Below are 27,342 nucleotides of genomic sequence, written 5' to 3'. Positions count from 1 at the left end.
GAGTTATTTACAAGGTTAAAGCAGGTAAACACACACACACACACACACACACACACACACACACACACACACACGAGTGACAGTCTTAGGTTCCAAAAAGAAGTTGCTGTAATAGGCAAGCTCCATATGTCCTTTAGGCCTATCCCAATCCAAGCAGCTTGGGGATCCCTTGTTTACGCTTAGAAATATTCTCCTCCCCAAACTCCAAGCAGCATAGTAATAAGTATTTCTTCTTGACAGGGATTTTTATTCCTCATGGGAAGAGGTTTTGTGCATGTCCCCTCTTCATGGGGAAACAATGAACAAAGTCTTATATCCTCTGATGTTCCACAATGGCTTGTCTGGTGTCTATAGCCTTTCTTTTTTGGAGAGGAGATAACACCTCTTGTGGTGAACTGGTATTTCACAGCTGGTAATGCTTCTCTCCTGGCTGTGGGAGTTTACAGTTTCAGAGCAAACACTTTTATAGTTACAGCGCAAACACTTAACTATTACCTTATAACATGGGATACAGACGTTATAAGTAAGATTAATACATCCAGGATCCTACAAGCATGTCATAAAGAGTAAACACATTCATATATCTCTAATACCTATTTTAACAATGCTAACACACAGGTGAGCCAGACTGGTTTCCAGCTATGCCTTAGATGGCATTCAGGGAGGCTTGGGGCCTTGGCATGAGCTGGCACACAGGTCCGCCAGCATCACAACAGGGTGTAATAAAGATTCTCCACAAACTCTTCAGACCCATGCCATCCATATATGATGAAAAAGAACCCTTTGCATCTCAAAGTTATTACTAAATACTGGGATAAAGAGCTGGCGCATCCCTCACAGACTTCAGAGTGGTCATTTGTGTTATACAATGCAAAACATGCTTCCATAGGGTTAGGCCCATAATGTCTGACTTTTTTCTTTATGTTTGGAGGAAAGACTGACCTAGCAGTGCTGAGGCCTCCAGATGCAGTGGAATAGTTCCAATGTACAGGGCAGCCTTTGATGACTCTATGCAAGGGGTACACACCCCTGATTGCTATGTAGGAACTCCCTGCCTGCTGTCATCAGGCAGTATGAGATATGACTAGAGGAGAGACAGGGCAAGAACAAGAGATCTGCTGCTAAATGAATCCACCAGCCATTGCTCTCAGTGGAGCAGGAGCTCCTCTTCTGTGGCTCAGCAACCAGGGGAGATTTCCTTCTGTCTCACCCCTTTGGAATGCTCCAACCCACAGCCCAGTGGTTCAGGCCACTGCCTGGGGAAGGATTTATCCCATTATGCACACACATTTCTTTCTCTTAGCAATTTGAGTTTAAAAATATGTCTCACTTTTCTGGGGTGTATTAACAGGAATGTCGTATAGGATATGGGAGTTAACTGTTCTGCTCTACTTGGCACTGGTGCCGCCTCAGCTGGGTATTGTGTCCATTGTTGGGTACCGCATTTTAAGAAAGATGTGGACAAATTGGAGAGAGTCCGGAGGAGAGAAAAAAAAATGCTGCTATATTAAAGTGAAGCGTGCATCCTCTACTGAACCAGCAGACGGGTGTGTACTCTGTCTCTTTGGAGACAGTGCACCTGGTAATTTCTGTGAGTGTCCAGTGATAGGGGCTGGATGCTGCAGAGGAACTGGGGGCAACCAGAGTTCCCTGCCAGGAAAGGAAAGGACTGGCAGAGTCCTGATGAGTTTGCTGGGTTAGCTAACAAGCCAGAGTATCAGGGAGCTGATGTACAGTTTAGCAACAGCAAATCTCACTTTCACTGAGGCAGAGGGGTAACAATGTGGCTTACAGTTCTGGACACCCCAAGATAGCATCACAGTAGGACAGGAGGTAATTGGCTTAGGCCTGGTCTACACTAACCCCCCAATTCGAACTAAGGTACGCAACTTCAGCTACGTGAATAACGTAGCTGAAGTCGACATACCTTAGTTCGAACTTACCGCGGTTCAGACGCGGTCCACACGCGGCAGGCAGGCTCCCCGTCGACTCCGCGGTACTCCTCTCGCCGAGCTGGAGTACCGCAGTCGACGGCGAGCACTTCCTGGTTCGACTTATCGTGTCCAGACCAGACGCAATAAGTCGAACCCAGAACTTCGATCCCCAGCCGCCGAACTAGCGGCTGGGTGTAGACCAGCCCTTAGACTGTAGCAAGGGAGCTTCCTAACGACAAGGGTAGTTAAATCCTGGAATAGGTTACCTGGGGGGGTTGTGGAATCCCCGTCACTGGAGGTTTTAAGAACAGATTGAACAAACATCTGTCAGGGAAGACCTATGTTTACTTAATCCTGCCTCAGGGTGGAGGGAAGGACTAGATGACCTCCAGAGGTCCCTTCCAGCCCTACATTTCTAGGATTCTCACAAGACAGTGGAAAGGCTCAATTTCCACTTGAATTTCTGTTCCCAGTAATGTTTTTGTTTTACAGCAAAGCAAGGCAGTGGTTTGGTTGGAATTTGCTGCATGATCTGTACCTCTCTCACTAATGGAGATGTATGTCTCTTTGGGTAATTGAGACCTTTATCTTTTTTCAAAATCTCCCCCCTTTTATTTTATTTTTTTTTAAAGCCACAATGAGAAAACAGTTGATTGTGGTGATATAACATGAATACAAATTTCATACACAATTTCAAACACCATGTAAGATGTTTGCAGACAAAACTGAAAAAACAAGACACATTGACCGGATAAAGTAAGAGCTCTCCTTGAACCATGGTGCACCTGTATAGAGACCATTCCCTGACATAAACACTAAGAATGGTCATACCGGATCAGACCAATGGTTCATCCAGCCCAGTATCCTGTCTTCTGACAGTGGCCAATGCCAGGTGCTTCAGAAGGAATGATCAGAACAGGAAATCGTCGAGTAATCCATCCTCTGTTGTCCCCTCCCAGCTTCTGGCAGTCTGACATCCAGAGCATGGAGTTGCACCCCTAACCATCTTGGCTAATAGCCATTGATGGACCTATCTTCCTCCATGAATTTATCTCATTCTTATTTGAACCCCGTCATAGTTTGGGCCTTCACAGCATCCCCTGGCAATGAGTTCCCCAGGCTGAATGTGTGAAAGTTGTGTTTCAAACCTGCTGCCTATTCATTTCATTGTGTGATGCCTGGTTCTTCTGACATGCCCTTCTGTTCCTGTTCTACCCTAACCCGCAAGGATTTTGAGTTATCCCCTGGTGTTATCTGACAATCAAGACCCCCATAAGGGCATTGAATTGATAAGTTTTGAGTTTACTGTGTAACATTAGGATATTGGGTGGGTGTAAGTGAGATTTATGTGTCCCTGCCTTAAAGGTCAGAGGCTAAATTGAGTGTGTTGAGAATAACTCACTTTATTCAGAATTCTGCCTGCAACTAGACCACCTCAGGCTGTGAACTTGTCATGTCCCAAACTCAGCAGGGCCTGGTCAGTATGTGGATGAGAGACCTCCAAGGAAAACTAAGGTTGGTACAGCAGAGTTCTGAATCAGTAGGCTCCACTCCTCTAATTAAGTTAGTACAATGCTGACAAATGCCCCAGCATGCTTTGCTGTGGTGGGTCTTTCTTATAGATGAGACATGACTAATCATTAAAGGGTTTGTCTTCACTTGGAAAATACATTGAGATTACAGAATCGCAGCTGTGTTAGTCTGTATCCGCAAAAAGAACAGGTGCCACAAGTACTCCTGTTACATTGAGGTTAGCAACTTTCATGACCCCTCAACCTTTTTTCTAGTGAAGACCCAAATTAGCACCTTCTACCTCAATGTAGCATATTGAACTCTACCCCAGGTGGAAGTCTACATCGAGGTAGAAGGTGTTAAATTGTGTCTTTATCAGGGAAAAAGTAAAGGTGCAATTCAAGGTGAGCTACACTGAGTGTGAATACTCCCAAAGAGACAAGGGCACTTTTCACAAGAGGAAGGTTGTTAGTACCCTTATCCTGGCCAGCCAGGATATCCCAGCTAACTTCTTCTACCTCAGATCATAATTTTCTGTTACCTAAACAACCTCCCAACCCCATATAGTTTCAGGTGGGGAAAACTTTCTTCACTTTCTCTCCTAAAAACGAATAGATAAACTGTGCTGTGTAATGCTGGTGCAGAATGATTGCTTCATTCTTTTCCATTGGTGGCTGCGTATTAACGGTGGAGGAGTGATCCCTACACACATTATTTAACACTTTTTAAATGTTTTATATTTTCAAAGTACAGGTTAATCATCATGAAGTAATTAGGGCCACAAATATGAAATGTGGGTACCTACAATTAACTTCCAAATTCCATCTCCCAAGTACATGTAGCCAGATTGTGAGCTGAGCTGAGCACCCACAAATCTCACTGAAGCCAATGGGATCAGCAGGTTTCTCAGCACTTCTGAAAAATCATATGGACCTTAGCTACAGGTCCTTCATACAGATTTAGGAGCTTAACTTTAGGCACCCACATCTGCAAATTTTGGCTCAAGTCTCAAAACACCCATGTGAGGTCAGAAAATATTATTAACCCAATTTTACAGAGAGCAGGCAGGACACAGAGAGGTTAAGGGACTTCCCCAAGACCAGGCAGTGAGGTACTAGCAAAACTGGGATTAGCGTTAGGATCACCTGGCTCCCAGCATCAGACTCAATCCACTATATCATGTTGCTTCTTCTATTTTCTGCTTTCAGTTATATGCAAGCACCAAAGTGCTCAGAAATTATATAGTGATGCATGAATTATAAACAAGTACATCAGTTAGGCTTTAGGTGAGCTGTAGCTGAGAGCAGAATTTGGCCCACAGTATATGAAGTGCATTGGCATCCTTCTGAATGAAAAGAACTACATGCATTATGTTATTTCATCTGCAACTTTCATGTAAGTTGTAAAAGGCAAGAACAAAAAGGGTTGTTTTTATAAAGAGCTGAGAGGCTGGTTTCAGCATTAATTATTTTTCTCTGCTAGTGAGTCAAGAAAAGGTCTTTCCATCCCTTCTTTAACATCTGCTTCTTTAGTCTGAGTTCTCTTGCTAAAGGAGGTCGGTTGGCTTCTGGCAAATCAAAGTGACTTTAGCTTAAACAATAATCAGGCATAGTGCCTTGACACCGCCAAGGGTAACATACTGTTGCTGCTGGATTTATCTGTGAATCAAGGAAGATTCTTTCTAATCATTGATTCACTATTAAAAATACATTAAAGGATGGAAAAATTATTGAGAGATACCTTGCAAGTTAAGCTAATGTTTCTAGTTTAACTGAAATGTTAGATTATCCACAATTGCCCTGCCAGGCCGCTGGAGAGATTCAGCTAGTTTCAGATCTGTTTTCCGATAGTGTCTTCATCTTGTACCAACAGCCTGAAAGAAAAATTCAGGCTTGGTAATCAGGACTTTCTGTTATTTACAAGCCTGTGGCTGTGTTTATACAACCTCTCATAACCTTAGCTTTGAGTCTCCTTCTGAAATATTTTCTGTTACACTAAGAAATCCAGTAAAAGTTTCATTTATTTTAAAGCTATATTATTTCCTGGCTGATTTACACTCTTCTGAGATTCCAGGCAAAAGTTACAATTGGAAGGAAGATTCCAGTAAGGCTGCAAGGGGGAATTGGGTGAAATGATTTAGAACTACCACAAGTGCTTATATCTGTTTTCACAAGATACCTTAAATCCTGAGCTGGGTGAAGACTATAAAAAAAAACTGCCTGCAAGTAGTCATTCCAGTTTAAAATAAATTTGATTCAGCCACCTGGTTGCCTTATTTGTGTTCACAGTCTACAAACATTGAAAAGCGTGTGTGGAGAGTTCACTGTCAAGCATTCATGCACAAGTGGTGTATTTTACAGGGGATGGGACCCTGACAGCAGTTCCTCAAACCCCTCACTAGAGCCCTGGCACAGAGGAAATTAAAGTCAAACATGGATCTAACCCCCTTCTCTCCCATTTGCAAGTAGGACCGTGACCCACCAACTATACACAATTACTTTGTGGGAATGAGAGGAGAGAAAATTAAATTTAAACTCTACATCCCAGCCAATAAGTATTATAATCAGAGTAATTATTTTTAGAAATGACACCTCAGACAAGTCTGTGTGGTCCAGAGAGGGAAAGGTATTTTCTAAAATTCCCTTAATGTGATTGTTAGAGAACTGCTTGTGAGCAAGTCATAGAGTTAAAAAAATAATTATAACATTAATTTAAGCAAGGAAATCTTGATCCAGTTGCAGACATTCCACAAGGAGAAAGAGGCTAAATTCATTGAGCAAATTATTCTCTCAGCTCTACTTAAAACATGGCTTGCTGTAGGCAACTGGATATGGAGCACTCTGTCTTCTCCATTTAGTAATGTATTTTACATTGCCTGAACGTATCAATGAGTGACTGACATACCCCTAAGCATATTTTGAAGTAATTCTTCTCATCTCTGGTCTCCCCTACACCCACAACACCCCCCTTTACAATACCTATTAAACATAGTTGCTAAAATGATATTCCTAGCCTGTTGATCTGCCCACATCACCCCGACTGCCTTCAAATTACTCCACTGGCTCCCCTTTTCCACTGCAGGTTTAAATTTCCTGTACTTGGACTCCAGGCCCTGCACAGCTCTGCCCTGCCTGCTTATACATCCTAGCCACCCACAGTGTCCATCTCCTAATCCAATGGTGACAGCTTCAATGCCCTGTTTATCAGCTTCAACTCCCCTCCCTCCATATTTCCTGAGCTAGTCTGAAAAGCCATTCTCCACTTCTCCTGAAGAGCTCCATCTTCCATGACTCCTACAAGAAAGGAGTCCAGGACATGTATTTATTTGTGTATAGACCCTTTTTTTTATTAAGTGTCTGTTTCACATTGCTAAGTACCTGTCGCATCTTCGCTGAGTATCCACACAATCTTAGTGATGCAATCCATGCCTTTCTCCTCTGCCCTCACCCTATTGTTTTGTGGCACCCCTCTTTTTGACGTTATCTGAAATTAGATTGTTTTCCCTTTGGGACAGGAAGCACATTGTCTTAGCTGTACCTTGAGGCAACCTGCACACTCTTGTAAATAATATTGCATATGATGTTTGGATGCTGTGCTCATATCCATATCACCTGTGTTTATCTTAAAGAGGAATGGCAATCTTGGCTGGATTTTCTTTTGGACAAACCAAAGGAACCATTTTTTGTTAGCTGTGGTCTCAGACCTGGAAGTGGCCTGGCTGGATTTACTACTTGTTAGATGATAGCTACCTATAATCAGAGACATCTTCTCTCGAGCTCTTAGTACCTATCGGAAGAAGAAACTTACATGCAGCCCACAAGCCAAACCTGGTTCACATAGCTCTAAAATGTAGTTTACAATTGTCCTTATCATTATCAGAGGAATGCAGCTAGTAGAGACTACAGGTCCCAATACGCAACCCTGCATCTGGATTGGAGCAGATGATGCCTTGCAGCACTGGGACCAGTAATTTTTCTAGCATGTATCTCCCTATTAAAAGGAGAAGAAGGCTGAATTCTATTCTGTTTTATACATATTAAGTGTGGCTCTCAGGCTCCTGGCAAGTTCCTTCTACAGACTCCAGCTGAATGAAATTTGGCTACCTCTAACATGAAGACAGATGACTAAGGCCCCAACCCTACAAAAAATCTACACACGCACTAAATTCTAAGCATGTGAATAATCCCTTTAAGTTCATGGTACTACTCCTGTGCTTAAAGTCCAGTACAAATATGTTTGCAGGATGTGGGTCTGCAATGCGAAATATTCTGACACTGTCAATAGCATCATCCTGTAGTTACTGTCTCAAACTCTCATTTTAGCAAAGCCTGAAGGTGACTGTAACCTTCTGCCTACCCCAGCCAGGACACAGAACCCCCTTTGTGTTTATTTACTAGGTTTTCACACGTATTACGTTGCTTATTTTCCACAGGGCAGTCTCTAACACTGTAAACATGTTTTCATTTTCTGATGGGGTGATGCTCTTCTCTGCTCTGTTGAAGCCCACCTCATTGTTTATCTGTAGCCTTTATTTGTTTTCTACACAATAAGAGGTTACTGATTTGATCTGATTTTTTTCGATCTCGTTTGTGCTCCATTTTTCTGTGCTTCTCTGGAGCTCAATTTCACCATCAGTAAAATAAGGATAACAACACGTTCCTTCTGCACAGGGATGATGTGAGGATAAATCTATTAATGTTTTCCAGACACTCAGAAATGCCTCTAAATAAGTTAACTGCTTTTTGATTCAGGTGGTACACTGAGTATATGTAAGGCAGCTCATCTGAAATGCCAGGATATTTCCCTCTCCCCTCCTCTTAAAATAGAACACTTGGGTAGAACATGTTTCATACATCAAGCAGAAATCTTGTATGTGGTGTCGGATTCTCAGGCCATCAAGCCTTTGCGGTTGCGTAGGAACGGGTCAAATGGCGAACGATCGCTACGGCTGACTGTCTGGCTACGCGTTGAAGAAGACGACGCTCACACTGAGGTTACTAGAAAACTTCCATGAACCACTGAAATTTTACCCCTGGTGCAGCTGTACTCATTCCTGCCTCTGAGCCCATATATCTCTAGAAACTAATTCCAATAAACAGAGATATTGACAAACATCTGAAGGTACATGATGCATTCAGATTCAGCCACATGTTTCCATTCACATCAATGAGAGGAAAGGGGCTAAATCTCTCTGCTTTTACAGTTCCTGAATATCTTCTGACTGGTGATTGTTTTGCTGGTGTAGCCTATCAATATCTGAATTGATTGCATGGAACAATTAGTTGACTGAATGATTGTAATTTTGTTTCAATTAGTTAAATTGCAAATAAGGAACCCACTCCTGCTCTGAAGTCCATGGAGTTTTACTTCAGTGGGGACAGGAGCAGGCCAAAATCAGGTTACTAAAAAGCAAGCAGGAAAATCTTTTGCTTCGGGTTTTCTAACAGCAGGCAAGTAGCAGCGTGAGGAACAACAGAAAGGAGAGGAAGGTACTTTACAGAAAGAAACAGGCCATGAAAAGAAATAAAAATGAAGCAATCCGATAAGGTGTTTAATGCCTTGACAGTCAGGCTTTCAGTTTCCAAATAAAACACCTATCAGGACAAAAAGGCATGCTAGGAAATTGCTCACATTTACAGCTGTGTCCAGACAAAAACCTCAGCTCCGAACACACTCAAACTGGCAAAGTTTGGATCTGGATCCTGATCAACTGAATTTGGCAGCTCATCTCTACTTGCATTACAGCATCTATTATAAAAATTGAGCATAATGGGAGCAAAATATTTCCTAGATCCCTTTTGATTTTCTAAAGAAAGCTTCATCCTATCAACTGCATTCCTTCCCTTCCCACCTCCCAGGAACAGGCCTGGGGGCAACATCTCTCAAGGCAAATGAAAGGACCTTTTATTTTCTTTTGTGTGTGTAAATGTTGTGCACGTGAGAGGTGCCAGATTGACAGCTCTGGAATCCTATGTGTAAACTGACTCCCCAGGTTATTGATCCCTCTCATATGACAGGAGTATTAACCTTTGTCACCCTGACCCAGGTCAGATGAGTAGAACCAGGAAATAAAGTCCAGTCTCTTATCAGTATGCCTGTGTGTCATACATTTATTACAGCTTCTGTTTATTCCCAGAACAGGTTCAGAATAGGCAGTGTCAGTGTAAAGCTTCCCCACCCTGTACTGGGAACATGTCTTAACCCTGACTTGTAAGGAGGGTGAGAAGGTAATTCAGTCTCCATGAACATTACAATGTTGCCAACTTGGACAATTTTATTGCAAGTCTAGCAATTTTGAAGGTGTGCTATGAGCCCCCACCCCACATGCTGGAACCTGAGCATCTCAGCTTTCATTTAAGGAAGAAAAGTACGTTTTTAGCTCTCGTGGGTGCAGAGAAAAGCTTGAAAACATAGACCCTAAAGTCTCCAACACCAAAAGACAAATAAAAAGAGCCCAACATTTATTCTTATTTAAATCTCATGATTTTTGAGCCAAACTCATGATTTGGGAGCGCCTAAACCCATGATTTTTGAACGCATGGGCTGGCAATACTGCATTTAATCTGTAGTTTCTCTGCTGAGTAACCTACAAAGCGTGCCAATTAGTGCCAGCTGTGATTATTTTTTGTGTGACACATGTCCACTGGGAACCGGATAGAGACCTATCAACTCATTTCACATTGTCCGGCCTTTCATTCACACATCTCTTTCGTTTGCACCCACTGTGTTAGCAATAGTCACCCTATGGGGCTACATTTCTCCTGAGATGTATTGGCCCATTATGTGCAATAGAATTTAAGAACTACATTGAAAGATAATGGGTATAGTGTGTTGTGGGTGGGGCTGATGGATCAGCATGTGGGACCCTAATAGATAGCTAGTTATAAACACCTGCTGTCAAATCCCCTGCTGAGCAGATGGATATTTCTCTAATATTATAATAACTGCACTGTCTTCTGTTGAAAATGTCTGACTTGAAACTTCTTGTGAGGAACTTTTTCTTTTTAATAAAAACTTCTTTAAAATCACATTCCTCCCAACACCAAACATAATATTTACCTATCCTCCCCCTGCCCCCAGTGCTGTATCACGACAGACAACAGCAGTAGTTAATCTCCAACAAGAGGGGGGTCAGTTTAAGACGATTAAGTCAGAAACTATTTTTCCCTCCATTTCTTTTGCTTTATTTTCTCTTAGGAGAGATCACAATTGCTGTTCTATGTGATTACATTTAAACTCTGAGCTGTCCTAATTTTACACTGTAATGTCTGTGTTAGACATTGAAATGAAGCCCTTGTTGCCCCGTGCTAAGCCTCTGTGGGGTGTGTGTGTCTATAAACTCAGGGTTAATGGGTTACAATAGAGAAGAACTCCAGGGATTAGATAGATAGAGGCATTAATAGACGGTCTCCCCCAAGGGAGAGTCAGTGAAGCATGCTCCCACATGCCTTTGATGCAGGAAAAGGGTTGTGCCTGAATCACGATGGTTGCGTTTGCACGGAGATGTAGCAAACTGCGGAGGTTTCTTGACTATTTGTCGTTAAGCTGATTTCCAGGTTTACATTTTGAAGCCTGTTCAGCTGAGGCAGAGGTTAAGGGATGCAGCAAGTCAGCTATGGTTGGCGCCTTCTCTAGGGACACTATGCTCACATCAAAGGCTTTAGCTAAAGCTTTTACCTCTTCTTCAAATTACACTGTGTCAAATACTAATTGAGAAATAACCTAAAGCTAATAAGGACTCATTTGCACTATCAAACTAACCATGTTTATAATGTAGTATGTGTGTACACATTGTATTCTGAATGCCCTCTAGTGGTTATTGTTACTATAGTACTACTTAATATGGGAAATTGCCTGATGAACTAAACTAGTCAGAATCCTGAACCAGAAAGGAAGGGCTTCTGGGTGGGGAGAGTGGGACAATGTAGCAGAGTGGGTTATTAGCAGCACATTTCAAGCTGTCTCTCTCTTTCCTTACACTAAATAAATAATTAAATCCCATGTGTGTACAATATACCACGGCACTTAATCCTGGTTCAAAGTCTGTTGGGGATAAAGTGGATTACAATGCAGTCTGGCTGACCAGTGTGCATGGAGACAAAGTATTATAACAGGATTAAAAACCCTTCTCTCCTTCAGTTAAAGCAGATTTGTTTGGGTTTTTTTAAGATCTGGTTATAACAGTTTGGCCCTGTGAGCCATGCAATACTCCGAGTAGCTATAAGATTAAACTGTGCTTAGGCACCTCTTTAAATATGGTTCCTTATGATAATGTCATGAGAGCCTAAAGGTCCTATAGAAAGGAGAAAAGATGGTCTTAAAAGAACAACACATTTATTTACAGCAAGAATATGAAATAAACAAAGGAAGGAGGTGTTAATCACAACAAGTTAGAGTTACATAAAGTCACCAGGGCATAAATTGTAAGTTTTGGGGGCTGTCTTTTTATTATGTGTGTGTACAGTGTCTAGCGCAATACAGCCTTTATCTTGATTAGGGACCGTAGGCACAACCATAATAAAAATATTATTGTTGCTGTTATTGTTATTAATAATAATATTTAATAATTGAGGAAATACTCCATTGTAAGGCTGAACTGCTGCAGCAAAAGGAAAGAAGCAGAGACTTTTGAGTTCACTGGTCTTCTGCCGTCCCTGTAATTTCCTGCATTCCTATGTTCTGTTTGGGAACTGAAATATAAGACATGAAAGGGCTGATGGAAGGAAGGTGTAAGAGGGGCTGAGGAACCTGTACAGTGGAGTTATCATTAATGGAAAAAAGAAAAGAAAAGAAACACATTGACCCTTCTTTGCACATGAACCAGAATACATTCCTGTTCTTTCCACACAGAGAAAGTACTTAAAACTTTCACAGTAAGCTAAATGGCCTTTATCCAGGCACAATGACCATTGCTTCTTTAAGCAACCCCCATTAATTATCATGGTCTTAAAGAGTGTAATCATTTAGCTAGTGGCTAGCTACATAATAATGCTTTTGCCTTTTATTTCAAAAGGGAGGCATCACATTGTCTGTATGCTTGAAGGAATCCCAGGTTGCTAAGTAATGGATATAATATGATTGAGAATGAAGGTGACCTATAGAAGCATGGTAAATACATGATTTTCTCTGCTCAGCAAGTGAATTTTGATTACAGCTCAGCACATGCCTCTGGTTTTAAGATGCTTGTGGCATTCTTGTGAAAGCTCATGAAAGGAGAAAGTACAAAAAGCTGCAAGAAAGAGAAACAGTCTTCAAAAAACCTATTTATACCCACATCAAATAAAGAAAATTGAGGGCGATGGTTGTAATCTTGTTTGTCCTTGTTTACAGCTGCCTGTGTTAGTCTGTCATACGAAGAGAAAATAACAGCGGATCAATACAGCTATCTGCATTGATATTTTAGCATTTTTTAAAAAATACACTAAATGGAGCATAAGCCTCCCTAGTTAAGTCTTTTCTGCCTGAGGAAGAATATATGTTTGTAAGTGTGTATTTTACTGCCAACACAGAGACCAGCGCTAAAGGAATTGGTAAAGTAGCACATTCTTTGCAGTCATAGGGCTGAATTCTGATCTCAGATACAGTACACTGGAATGAATCTGGAGTAATTCCATTGACTTCACTGAAATTCCTCTGGATTTACCACCGTGTTAGGAAGACTGGAACTTCACATAATCTCTCTCTGAAGAATATTAGCATTTCCTGGCATTGCATTGGTCAGTAAACATCTTGGTAAATACAGGGTCACTGAATCATGTAAAATGTACATAATGTGTAACCAGAGAGCCTCAGATTGGGCTTGATCCTACATGCACTGAAAGCCCCCATTGACTTTAATGGTGCAGGACCAGGGCCCTGGTGCAAACTGACTTCAGTTGCGCTATGCCAGTGTACACCAACGGAGGATCTGCCCATATGGGATGTGTCAAGATAATTGATTGTATAATGAAATGTGATAAGCCTTTCATTTATTATTCGTATTACAGTAGCAATCACATCAGTGCTCCATTGTGCTAGGCGCTGCACAGATCTGGTCGCTACTGTAAGAGCGATCCCTGCCCAAAGAGATGACAATTTTAGTGTGAGCACAAATGTTCATCATTTTGAGTGAGGAAAGTGCCTGTGCTCATGGCCCTTGTTCTCCATCAGATTTGTATTCTCATTGTTACATCTTGTTTTATATTTTAGGATTGTCCAAAAAAAATTATGGTTAAAATGACCAAATCATGGATCGACAAATATGGGACATCAAAGTTTGTCATAATACTGTAAGGCACCTAAGGAGTATATTTGGCTTTTTATTTTAAAGTAATACATCACTTGTATTTTAATATATTGGGACACTTTATTTCTAAAGTTCATAATTCAGGTAATTTATTATATATTTGTACAGTGCCTAGCACTATGAGGCCCAATCTGCTTGTAGTCTTTAGCTGCTAGCCCTATGACAGTTAAATAACAGTTATCATTATTCTTATAACCAAATATGGAAATCTTTGAAAATATTTCACCAGTATCGTGTTCTGTGTCAAGTTTCAAGTAATAGTTAGAGCACTTATAAATTAATAAGTTTGCAGCACACTTCACTGTACAAGTCATTGGTTTTTTTCACATTTAAATGGTTTCTTGACCACACTCATATCCCCCTAGTGTTATAACGTATGTAGAGAAACAGGCTCAGTGGGCCTGATCCTGCAAACCCACCATATGAGCCACTCCCATTGAAGGAAAGGGGAGTTTTTGTTATGGGTTCAATCCTTCCATTCCACCAAATCTGAAACTCCCATTTGCTTCAGTGGGACTTCTGCATGTAAAGCCCAGTGAAGTCAATGGAAAGACTCTTGACGGCAGTGGGCTCTGGATCAGGCCCCTGAAGGGCTCAGCCGCTATGAACTCAGATAGTGAGACACTATTTATTTCTGGGGATAAAGAAGAGAAACACCAAATTGTTTCAAAGCATTGGAATGTACAGACTGCAGCTCCAACCTGAGAGAAATTGTTCTGATTAACTGCAAGCCCAATCTGCTGAGGTGCTGAGCACCCTAAACTTCCACTGCCTTCCATGGGCACTCTACATCCTGCTGGATTGGCACCTGTCTAGGCTCTGCTGTACCTCAACTGGCAATAACCTAGGACACTCATTTCCTGCTTCTTGTTGTTGTTTAAGCAGAATGATTTGATGGTTTCCTGCTACTGTGATACATCAAAGGGGTTAGGGTAGAATTATCCATTTTGTTAAAATATCTTCCATCCACTTAAAGAGTCTGAATATTTCTTTCTATATAGTTCCTACCTATTCTGAACAGTCACATCATACCTTAAGACAATCGGATTTTTAAATAGGTTGTATTGGTGGGGGAGGGGGAGAATCACTTTGCAAGAGATGAGATGAGAAGTGAGCTAGTCGCTAAACATTGCCTTTGCAGACCTGAAATGCCTGCCCTACCTCATCCATACTGCTGGGGGCTCCCAACGTGCTCTGGGCATGCTTAGAAATGGACTTCTAGAAATGACCTCTTCTCATCAGTGTGACTCTCCAAGATAGTGTTGTCCGACACTGTAAATAGCATTCCTAGCAGCCTGCATTTTGTGAGTGCTACTTTCTAGAATAATGAAAAACAAGATTGTGGTGGCAATAACCAGTGGTATTTTAAAGGCATTTAGGTGCCTACCTCCCTTTGACCCTGAGTTCGGAGGCGAGACCCGGTCTCTCAAAGGATCCCCTAACGCCCTATGCTGGGAAGATGTTCCCTTTGAGTTCCTGACAAGGACTTTGGAACAGCCAAAGAAGAGTCTGCCTAAAGAATCCATCTGTGGTTTTAGATAGCAGGACAGGACATTCTGTTCAAGAGAGGTCGGTGAGGACCTCCAGCAAGCCAAGATGGGCACTGATAAAACTGCTAATTTGTTACCATAATAAACCAATTAAAGACTCCCAATAGTCTGTTTGCCTCAGTAGTTGCTTGGCTTCTCTCTAGATGAGATCACAATCATTGGGTTTTGGCATAGGCTCAGCTACTGCCACGTTGTCAATGGAAATCTAGAAACTTACTAAGAGAATAGAGCAAGAGGGTTATTTTTATGGTGACTATAAATGATTTTGCTTTATTAAGGCTAATTTAAACTCATGACTAAAATATGTTCCCCTTGCAAATGACTAGGGGCACTTTATATGCCAGATGAAATTGTTCAGATTCCCTATAGAAGAAATAGACAAACACTCAAAGAAAACCTCTTTCTCTCCCTCTTCAGCTTGCTAGTCAGCAGCACGTTACCCTTTGGTATCAGACAGTTCGGAAGGATTTCCAGGATCTGTGTTTGCAATGTTTCACAAAAGGAAACAGATTTTCATTAAACTAACTTTTCCAATAATTTTTTCCAAACATTTGCCTCTTGAATATTTGATACACAGATGAAGGGGGGGGGAAGCTACTAGAGGGAGAAGCAACAACTTCACAGTATTCCCTGTAGCCACTGATTGCTTGCCTTTAGCTCTAAAGTAAAACAAACAGAAAGACCATATGAAACAGTCTCTTTGCTAGTAATGTGTTCACAACAATCTGTCCTATTGTGCTAGAACATCATTTCACTCCCTATGGAGAAACAAATGAGTAGCATAAAACACTGGAATAGAAACATATTTTTAACTCACCTTTAGGCTGTGTGTTGGGTTTACAACACAGACAAGTTGCCCAGCAGCTGAAAAAACCCTCTTAGCCTTGTAATGTTGAAACCTAAGGTGAATAAGATCTAATACAGCCCCAAAGCACTGGGTGAAGAAAAGCATCACAACTTTTGTTGTTGTTGTTTGGTGAGGAAAGCAATGAAGGAGACTGTCAGTCCTTGAGACTGGGGAAGGAGTGCAGCCTGTGAGAACTACACTCCTGCACAGCTTAGCATGCCTTCATATTCATCATCAAAATAAGATGGTTAGAATCTTGCAGCAGTGGGTCAGCCAATCAAAAGGACCGGAATGTTATCCTTGAGGTCCAGAGACAGCCAATAACAAATGCTCCCCCCCCCCTATAAAAACTCCCTGATGAATTGAGCCTGGTGGAGAATGCATTATTGAACATTACCATACATCAGCACATTGCATTTATCTTGTGATTACAGCCAGCCATACATAATGCTGTGGAGATATGCAGACAAAATTGATTGTTTAATGTCTCCATTTATTAATTGACTTAATTTAACACCAGAGCTCTCTAATACCAAGGCTAAATGTAAAACATTAAAAAAAAACCACCAGTAAAACTGTGAGAAAGTAGCCAAATGGATTAAGTATACTCTGTATTTTACTTACAAAAGCAGCTCAGGAGAAAAATCAAATATTAGGAGAGTATTACAATTTCTTCTAGGGATTAAGCAGAAGCAGATCTGTATATATAAATAAATCTATGTGTGTGTGTGTGTGTGTGTGTGTGTTTGCAAGCTGCAATTAGGATTTATGGCACTCTGACTTTTTCTGAATCTTATTCTCAACTACTTTTCAGCAGAGAAATCCCAAGTGCCCTAAAACATCTTTCTTAAAAATATAAGACCAGCTCTTAAGCTGGCGTAAATTGGCATAGCTCCATTAAAGTCAATGGAGCTATTCTGATTTACACTAGCTGAGGATCAGGTCCATGGTATCCAAAAAGTAGTAATTACTGGATGCTGGAACTAGGAGAGCACAAAAAGGCACAGAGCATGCTTCTAAAAATAATGAAATACATGATGCATGAATGCACCCACACAGAGAAACTAACACTGAAGGAAAAGTGGCTTGTAAATCAATGGAATAATTACAGATGCAGAAGGCTTTTACTTGTCATTCATTTGCATAGTGGTGGGCAGCAAATTGCTAATTAACCACTAGATTGTCCTAGACATTAAAAATGGAATTAAGATCATGCATGCAAAATAATATGCTTTGCTTTATTATTACCAATATATCTCTGCTTCGGTGGGTAAGGGACATTGACCTAAACCATCAAGACTTGTTAAACTTGAGTCCCATGACAGGGCTTTGCAGGGGTGGATGTTCCCTAGCAAATGTGTGGCTCAAAATGCTTATTCATTTTGTGGGACAATTCTGTGTGATCTGTTGCTCTGCTTGTTAATAAATCAAAGAGGGCTAATTTAATTAGCTCTCTGCCTGTACTTCCTATCAGGGTGCTATTTAGGATTGCTGGCTAAGTACTCAGATGGCTTATTTAGCCTTTGTAATCCTTTTCCCTTCAGAGCATAATAGATAAAAGTAGCTCTTTGTTGTTGTTTTTTTAAACATGAGACCAGCTTGGATCAGAATTCTGCTCATGACAGACAAGCCCACATACCGAGCCAGCTCCAATCTGTGACTGAATTGTCACAACTGCTAGTTCCTAAATCAATACTGTCTCTGCCAGACTGCAGAGGATCTTTGCAAAAACCTTGAATAGATAAATGTGTGGGATATCGTGAAATTCTGGTACAGTAGGTGATGCAAAGATTAAAAAATGGGGAACAAAAAGTTTGCTTCAGAATTAGAACAAAAGATATTCCTTGCAGTTCTGAGAATATGTATTGAGAATATTTTTCAAGTAAGCTTGAAGAACTGAGCAAACATTATAATGAATTTATTTGATTAAATTTAGCCTTTTTCTCTTCATGAATTATCTACAGACTATCAGTTTTTTAAATTTATTTGTTATTTGAAATTGTTCACGCACTTTATGTGAACATATTTCAACCTAGGAGTTGTCAAAGCACATATTTTGCAAATAATGTCTCGTACTAATGAATGTTGTTCATTACTTATGATGTGTGATTTATCACTTAAGTCACATGGAATTATTTCTGTTTCCGTGATTGAATGGCTGAAATGTTTATAAACAGTAAGGACCAGATTTTTAAATGTATTTAGGTGCCTAAAATTGCAGATAGGTGCATAGTGGGATTTTCAAAAGTGCCTTGGTGACTAACTCTGGCGCTAAATGGACTATCAAAGATACTGTATTTCAAGAAGGCAATATACTGACATTTTCATAGTCTTTCACATTCCACAAGTAATTTTCCAAATAACTATTCACTGCCATGATATGTTTGCACAAAATGACTTGCAAGAGTGTGAATACAACTGAATGTATCTTGTGGTCATTATTTGTGTTCATGTTCATCAATAGTCTTTTGCAGAATTGGACCTAGCTATAAATTCTAAGGCATAAGTACTTTATAATTTCCATACCCTTTATTTCTATTTTAAGTATCTAGGGCCTAATTCTCCTCTCACTGACATGAGTTTTACAGTGGTGAATTGAATGCAAGGGAGTTACACACCAGTGTGAGTGAGAGGAGACTCCAGCCCAGACACGGATTTACTTGATCAATGCAATTTAATTACGAATCCCTCGTTTCTATAGCTCACTACTACTAAATCCAAAGGCAATTTAATTCCACATCATCTGACCATGGGCTAGATCCTCAGCTGAATCTGGATCTGGTAAATGAGCACAGCTCCAGTGACACCAGTGCAGTAAGTGTGTGTTTATCATTGCATAATACTTCACATGATGCTGTTACTGCATTGTCCTCATGTGATTATAGGGTCAACCGTACAAAAAGAGCACAGCGGATCTATAATGTAAGGGTTAAAATGTTGCTGGTGTGTTCCTTAGACCTGTATTTCCCCATTCCCCCATGATTTGCTCCTTCTAAAATTCACATGCAAGCTGAAAACACTTGTTAATTTGTCAACATTCCCTACCCATTGTCTGAAGAAGAAAACAAGTGGCTACACTGTAGAACTTGACAGGGATGGTTCAGATGCTGCAGCTGCAGGGGTCCACCAAGTCTCGAAGTCTGATGCCGTCAGAGACAGATGGAAATGCTATTGTGAGGTTTTGCTGCTCATGTTACAGTGTTGAGTAGTGTGGGGTACATGCTGACCGAGAGCTCTATGGAGAGATTGAGTCTCCTGGGGAGTTAGGAGACCTGTTTCTCCACTGCTGTAGTCCACTGTGTAGTCACTTACACTTGTGCACAGTGAATGCAGGTGGTGCCAAATGCTGTCACTGTGCACGTTTAAGTGTGCAAGGTGCAAGGCAGAGGTGAGTCAAGCCCAAGACTTGTTCCCCGAGGGAATTCCACACCATACCCAGTTTGTATGGCTAGAAGTTTCAGGATATTTGTGAGGTCACACTCTGAATGTTGGACCTTCCAGCCAGGAGCCACAGTCATATGACTTCCTAGACTTGCTTATACCAGCATGAGACCTAAGTTCCTAAAGAGACTATTGCTGCGTTAATATTTTTAAACTCTCCCGCAGGTACCACATTTTTGCAGAGTCAAAGTGTCCGTATAAATTATGGATAAACAAGGCAAAGAACAAAGTGGGTGAGAAGTCAGAGCTTTTGCCAGCCATGAGGTGAGGCTGCAAGGAGGCTAGGACCCTGGAGCTATCTAGTTACTACTAACACACTCATCGCTGTGGTGGCTAAGCTCCTGAGGCTAGATATCCATTTTGCCTGCTTTGTTTTTAGCGGGAGTTGCTGTGGTGAAATTGAGACTCTAGTTAGGAACTGCAGGTATCCGGGCATGAGGAAAAAAGATTGCAAAATGCTAAATTGAAAAGTTTCAGTTTGATTTTTTTTTTTTTACTAGACAGCTTTTGGGGCGACCTTTTAAAATTCTTCCTTCTCTTTCTCCTTTCCACATCCTTACTCTCTCTGGATCACTTCTCACAAGTGACAGGCTCTCAGTATATTGGTCCAAATTCTGTTCTCACTTACACCTGTGTAAATCTGCATTAACTCCATTGAAATCAAATCAACCACTCTAGATTTATTCCTGTATAACTGATATTGGAATCTGTTCCATTATGCTCCAGTGGAAGGAAATTAAACGTTTTCCAGACAGCATTTGTGAGAGCCTGGATCCTGAGGAAGGATGAGGCAGACACTGCCTGCAGGATGCAGTGCTTTATGAGTATCTACTCAGGCAGGTTATTAGCCTGTTTGCATGACCCTATTACTGACTCCCTGTAAGTCTTCAGGCAAGGCTGCTTGAAATAGGACATCCCCGTATACATATGGCCCAGGTACTATAGATTTATAGTACCTTGGAACACTCAGGTCAAGCAGCTGTGCTGCTGCCCTCTTGCAGGTACAGCCTGGATTAGAGTATACTACCTTCTGCTTTGGGGAATGACCCCTTGTACATATTCTATACGACCTTTATAGCTACTAATTTGTTCTCGAACCTGATACTAGTTCTAATGCATTGCAACATCACTACTTGAGCCAAGCTGCACATCCATTTTCTGCCTGGCAAGAGACTTCATGTGTCCATTCACCAGGTCATTTGGAAGATACCTGCTGCAGAAATGGTCACTTTTCAAGCAGTACAGCCTGCAAAAAGTAGCAATAAACTAGAAAGGAAGGAGATGGCAGGTTTCAAATGCCTAAACCTGGCAGGTTTTACTCAGCCCTAGCTCTTTCCAAGGATGGATTTCATTCCTGTGCCTTTGGAATGCAACCTTAAAAACTGTAGAGCTGTCTGCTGTATCTGGGGTTTAAAAATTTCCTGGCAGTTTTTATGAGTAGGCGGGTTTGTACCTATAACCTTAGTCAAAAATCTCACTCTCCCCATTTATGGTGCACCAGACTGTACACCTGGAACCTGATTCTGTTCTCACTGATGTCGGGGAAAAGCATCCACGAGGTCTGATCTTTCCGCTCACTCTCAGCAGTAAATCAGAAGTAATGGCACTGAAGTCAGTGAAGTGTAAAAGTAGCGTAAGGGAGAGGAGAATCAGGCCCATAGATATAGAATCCAGATGGACCATTATGGCCATATATTCTGATCTCCTGCATAACATAGTAATTTATTAGCACTCAGTAATTACTGCATCAATTCCAATAATTTATGGCCGAATTAGAGCAGTGGCTCTCAACCAGACGACTGTACCCCTTGCAGGAGTCTGATTCCTCTTGTGTACCCCCAAGTTTCACCTCACTTAAAAACTACTTGCTAATAAAATCAGACATAAAAATACAAAAGTGTCACAGCCCACTATTACTGAAAATTGCCGACTTTTTCATTTTTACCACATAATTATAAAATACATCAATTGGAATATGAATATTGTACTTACATTTCAGTGTCTAGTGTATACAGCACTATAAACAAGTCATTGTCTTATGAAATTTAGTTTATACTGACTTTGCTAGTGCTTTTTATGTAGCCTATTGTAAAACTAGGCAATACCTAGGTAAATTGATGTATTCCCTGAAAGACCGCTGTGTACCTCTAGGGGTACACATACCACTGGTTGAGAACCACTGAATTAGAACCTATATTTTTAGAAATTTTTGGTTTAAAGACTTTTGGCGGGGGGGGGGGGGAGAATATTTAGCAAAGAATACTAACACATTCTTTACAACAACTGGGATAGCAGTATTTCTGACTTTGGACATTGATCAGATAGCCTCCAAAGATAAAGAATACAAGAAAAGACCATTTTTACATGAGCAATAACAAATGCAGAAATCAGTTCATGAGGACTGGCCCTCTGGGAGGAGTTTTTAGTCTGAGGCACAGTGTCTGAGACAGTTTAGTCATCTGTCTAAAGAAAATGTCCTGAGGTGTGGCAATTACTACTATGAGAAGAAAACAAAGAAAAAAGCATTGCATAGAGATATTTTTAATGAATGATCGTTTCAGTTGAATGCTTTCTCCCATGCTGCCTCTCATGTCTGTAGAAAGCTCCCTGTAAACATCTGCAAAACTAGCTCATTCTCCTCTGTGGTGGGGTGTAGAAACCCCACACTGGGCAACCAGGGGTTAAGGAACAGCTCTGGGCTCAGCCAGCCCTGCCTCGCCACCACGTGTAGGAAATGCACCAACTGGAGGAGGAGTTAAAAGTCAGGGGAGCAGCTCACTTGCTGGCAGACCAGGGAAGAGAGCAGACCTGCATCCTGCAGCTCCAGCCAAGAAGAGCTGAAGGAAAGGCAGAATCTTTCCCTAAAACAACTGCCCAAAAGTCCCTCCCTGGGGGAAGGGAGGACCTGCCACAGAGATAGCCTGAGAGGGAAGTATTCTTCTCCCGCTCTCATATGAACTTCGGGTTTTGTTAATCCCCTTTGTTTTGTTTCGACTACCCCAGCAGGGGAAAGACTTAGCACCATTGGCGCTGACTCCACGGAAAAAATAGTGGGTGCTCAGCCCCCACCAACCAGCCGCCAATCAGTTGCTTGGTGGGCCCTGCCAATCAGCTTTTTAGCAGCCTGCAGGAGGAGCTACGGGGAGGGAGTGGAGCGGGGATGGGAAGAGGTGGAGCGAGGGTGGGGCCTTGGAGAAAGGTGTGGAGTGAGGGTATAGCCTCGGGGCAGAGAGGGGGTGGAGCACCCACCCGAAAAGAAGAAAGTTGGCGCCTGTGGTTAGCACTGACCTGGTATGGGGACAGGACCATGCCACAGCAGGGGGCAGTTGCTGCCCCGAGAGAAAGGGAGCTACCACACTACACACAGCCACCAGGAGGTGCCTTGTGGTGAGTGGACACCCTTCACGCTGCTTTAACCCAGATGGTAACTTCGGGACAATTGCTGGGAGGTGGCAGGAAGTGGCCCAGGGAGGACAGCCTTAAGTCCCCCTGGTTGTCAGATCACTGATAGCCCTCAACGGGCCCTGGGTTGGAGCCCAGTAGAGTGAGAGAGCCCAGGCTCCCCTACCAACAATCTGTCTGCCGTTCATGGAGCCAAAGCCCCTGACCACTAGGCGATGCTCCCCTACCAACCACCCCCCTGTCACCTACTCCTTCAATACCCTCCTTTAAACTTTTCTTTGCTGTGACACCTACACAAACATTGACAATGGCTAGGCTGCCAGTGTGCTAAGACCACAGCCTACTGTGCTGACCATATTGTACAGTTGTTTCCTTGTACTCCTCAGTCGGTCTATCTGTATCTGTTGTGTCTTGTCTTGCACTTAGATTGTGAGCTCTTTGCAGTGAGGGTGATGGTTTTGGTCTGTATTTGGACAGCATTTAGCACAATAGGGTCCTGGTCCATGCCTGGGTTCCTAGGCACTATGATCATACAAATAATAAAGAATGCCTCCTCCCCCGATTGGCTATGTAAGTCTGCTTAGTCCCCTTTATTGTAGGCAGTTTGTACCACTGCAGGCTTTCAACACCGTCCTCTAAACCCTTCTGGGATAAGGGCCCTCTTATCAACGTGTAACTAACCCCTCCTTAGGCACCATCCATTAACTTGGCCCACGGCTCTCTCCTCAACCACATGGTGAAAGTCAAAGGGGCTGCCTGCACAACTTACTCAGTACAGACCTGCTGAGCAGGACTTTTCTTATTAACCTTCATTCAGCAGAAACTTACATCTCCCTCTGGCACAGAAGGACATTAATGCTATAAGCGATTAAAAAAGACACCTCTCCAATGTGATTATTATTAGTAAGGAGTATTCTAGCCACTGGGTCAAGAGGGGAATTCTGCATTTCTCCTTGAGGGATGTCTGGTGCCCAGGGAAAGAGGTTGCCTCCATCTTCTTAATTTGTTCCCATCAAACTGCTACATTTTTTATGACCCTCTGCTGGTTTATTAACAGGACAGTTTATGGCAATATCTCATGCCACTTCTATCTGTGAATGTTACACCAGAGAGAGCGAGTCTCCTTTAATGCACAGGAGCAACACGACAGCTTGATAAAGACACATCACACTTTCATGCTGTTATTAGGTAAAGTAACCGCCATGATTTCCTCTTTGTGGTAACTGCCCGGTTAAATTGTCAGTGTAATATAGTGCCCACATGCGAGTCATGCTGCATTGGGCTACATCAGCTCAGAAAGCTAATGTAACCTAATAGCACATATCACATTGTGTCAGTGGAAAAGAAAGTGCCCAGAAACAGGTTGTTTCTGCATGAGCTGTAGCTCGCGCAACGAGGCATCCCTCTAATTTTTAACAGGCTTTAGGGGCTGAGTTATTTCAATTGACAGCATGCCTCATTTTGAAAGGCTGCCTCTCCTTTTGTTCATGCTCTGGCATTTGGTACTGAGTGCTACACTTAACCTGAGTAAACAGCAGCCAGCATCGCAGATTGGAGACAGCACTGGTGTCACCATATAATTTTGTTACTGTGCTCTTATCCCCAGAGCTGATTTGTAGTCAGAATTTTGGTTCTCTCACTGAGCAAGCATTAAGACCATCCCAAATTGACTGTAGGCTTTTTGTCACCAAGTTTACGCAGGGGGTGGGGGAACCATAACCCCTTGAGGGTCAGTGCATGACAGTCAGAAGCAAGAGAGTCCTAGAAAGGGAAAAATGTTCTGCTATGATAGCAAAGCATAAGCAGCTTCAGAAAGCACAAGCAATCAGCACTATTCCCAGGGCTTAATTTGTGCCAGGGCCATGCCCCGGCCCCTCTGGGCTTGGCAGTTCATAGCCCCGGCACCTCCGGGCTTGGCAGTTCATAGCCCCGGCCCCTCCAAGCCTGCCAGTTCATAGCCCCAGCACCTCTGGGCTTGGCAGTTCATAGCCCCGGCACCTCCGGGCCTGCCAGTTCATAGCCCCAGCACCTCTGGGCTTGGCAGTTCATAGCCCCGACACCCCTGGGCTTGGCAGTTCATAGCCCCGACACCTCCGGGCTTGGCAGTTCATAGCTCCGGCACCTCTGGGCTTGGCAGTTCATAGCCCCGGCACCTCTGGGCTTGCTGCATCAGTTATGAATGTAAAAAAATTGCCCCAACACCTCTTTCATTACAAATAAAGCACTGATTATTCCCAACCATGTCATTCCTTTCTCCAACACACAGACGGGACGCCCAGTTAGGGCTTGTCTACAGGGAGCCGCAATGCACATTCCAGGGGTGTGATTTCTAAAGCACACTGAGGCGCTGCGCATTAATTGGTCTGTGTCAACCCCACTGGTGCGAACTATAAGTTCCCTAGTGCGCGAGGGGCCGAACCTCTTTGAGAAAAACTAAAGTGAACACGAGGACTGTCTTTAGCAAGGCCATTATATGGTCCCCATCGCTGTAGGAAGGGAATACCCATCAGATATGAATACCTCCAAGGAGCTTTATGCTGTATAGGGCATTGCTGAGCAAAGACTGCACTGTTCTGCAGCTGCGTTCCTCCTTGTTCTTAGCTTACTTGGGTCAAAACCCCCGAGCCACCCTAAACCCTGAGTTACACCGGCTTCTGTGGGTGAATCCCAATGGATGGCAGAAATTCCAGGTGGTTGGGGGATTCCAGCACTGCGAGGTGCCTGCAACCCCTGTTCTGCCAATGAGCCCACAACCAGCTAGCACAGCTGCTGAATGGGCTGCTGTGGCCATGGATAGCTAGAGTGGTCCTTGCACTGATTCAGCACGAACCCCAGGGAACCTCTGCCAGAAAGGTTCCTTGGGAGCTATTCTCCCCTGGCTGAATCCCCGGGAAAGGGCACTGATGCAAACACTGCCTGACCTGTTCCGGTGGTGAATCCCCCATGTGGCTTCAGCTGCCCCACTAGTGCTGGAGGGTGAAATTTGCACCCCTCTGCATTTATTCTGCATATGAAGAGCTCTCTGGGTTATATTATAATCAGGACTCCAAGCTTCTAATCTCTGCCACTGACCTTGAGTAAGTCATTTAACCTTGCTGTGTCTCAATTTACCCATTGGCAAAATGGACATAATATCTACTTCACGGGGGTGTTGTTGAAGCTTAATTAATAAATGTCCTCTAAGCTCTCAGACTCTTGGATGGGAGGCATTACTGATGTGCCAAGTGTTGTTATCATAATTACTATGTCTTATTGTATTACCGGAGGCCTCCAGCCAGCCAGAGCTGCACCAGGTGACTGCTTGCTAGCATTGTGCTCTTTCCCATCCACATGCACCAAATGCAACTTGGCTGCCAATGGTATTTTTCAGATAATAAATCCTCCAGCAAGTTCAAGTTAAACACAGCTATGCCGGAGACAATGCAAAAGTGGTTCTTGTCCAGCAGGAAAGATCACTTGTAATCATACCACACTTTACTATCTAATCCTCTTCCTCCTCCAAGAAATTCATGCGCCTCTGACTCAGCTTCTGTTCCCACGGCACTTTGAACACACAGAGCCTGATTCTGATCTCAGTTATACAGTGTGAAGTCAATGGAGTTACACTGGCATAAACATGGTGTAGATTAAATCAGACTGGGGCTAATTAAGCGTATTATTATTTACCCCAAATTTCTCAATTACTTGTTCCTCATCTCTTCTCATTTGTAATGATGTTAGCTGCATTTCTGCCTTACCCATGTGGCATGGCCCCTTTTTCCACACAGAAAATGAAATAGACCCCATTGCTCTAAGAACCAGATTGTGCTCTCAGACACGCGTGTGCAGCATCCCTTTAAGTTGGTGGGATTTGAACGCGGGTTTCTGATGCCAGAGTTTGACACCAATGCACTTATTTCACCTGTTCAGGGTCATGAAAGGAGAAGAGAGATGACTAGTACGTTGTGAAATGAATTCATGGGCTATGCTTTAGTCTAATCTACCTTTTCAATTATGTTGATGTTAGTGGAGGAAACTGATTGATACTGCGCTCATAGGCCAGCCAATTTTAGTGAAAGATATCTAGCTTATGCAGGGTTATGCCCTGCAGCTACCCTGCTTTCTTAACTACATGTGAAAACTAATTTCTCGACAGCAGGTTCCTCATGTCCTAGAAATAGGTCATGATGTCTACGATGCGCTTTTAGATATTTTGCCACAACCGACTTACTGCACAAATGCCAAGGTCGGACAATCTACAGAAGGTTATCTTAGTAGTATCGCTGCTCCAATCTGTTTATGGTGTCTTTGCATTTTAAGTGGAAAAATAATGCTTCAGATAGGGTCAGAGCAGCAGCTGATCTTAGCAGCTGAGTGTTGTATGGATTTGAA

At 42.5% G+C, this 27,342-nt stretch overlaps 1 protein-coding gene across 1 annotated transcript in view; it reads right to left on the bottom strand.

Moving 5' to 3' along the window:
• LOC112111212 (seven in absentia homolog 3) overlaps nt 1-16,318 on the bottom strand; it is a 62,380-nt gene extending 46,062 nt beyond the window's left edge. Inside the window, exon 1 of the mRNA XM_024206532.2 lies at nt 16,099-16,318. Within this exon, the coding sequence (XP_024062300.2) occupies nt 16,099-16,233 (135 nt within the window). The 5' untranslated portion in view covers nt 16,234-16,318. The remainder of the gene's footprint in view (nt 1-16,098) is intronic.
• Nucleotides 16,319-27,342: the final 11,024 nt, after the last annotated feature.

The sequence above is a fragment of the Terrapene carolina genome, unplaced genomic scaffold, assembly GCF_002925995.2.
Source record: "Terrapene carolina triunguis isolate 2854851 unplaced genomic scaffold, T_m_triunguis-2.0 Scaffold17, whole genome shotgun sequence".
NCBI lineage: Eukaryota > Metazoa > Chordata > Testudines > Emydidae > Terrapene > Terrapene triunguis.
The sequence above is the reverse complement of the archived record's forward strand: the minus strand, read 5'-3'. Positions and strand labels throughout refer to the sequence as shown.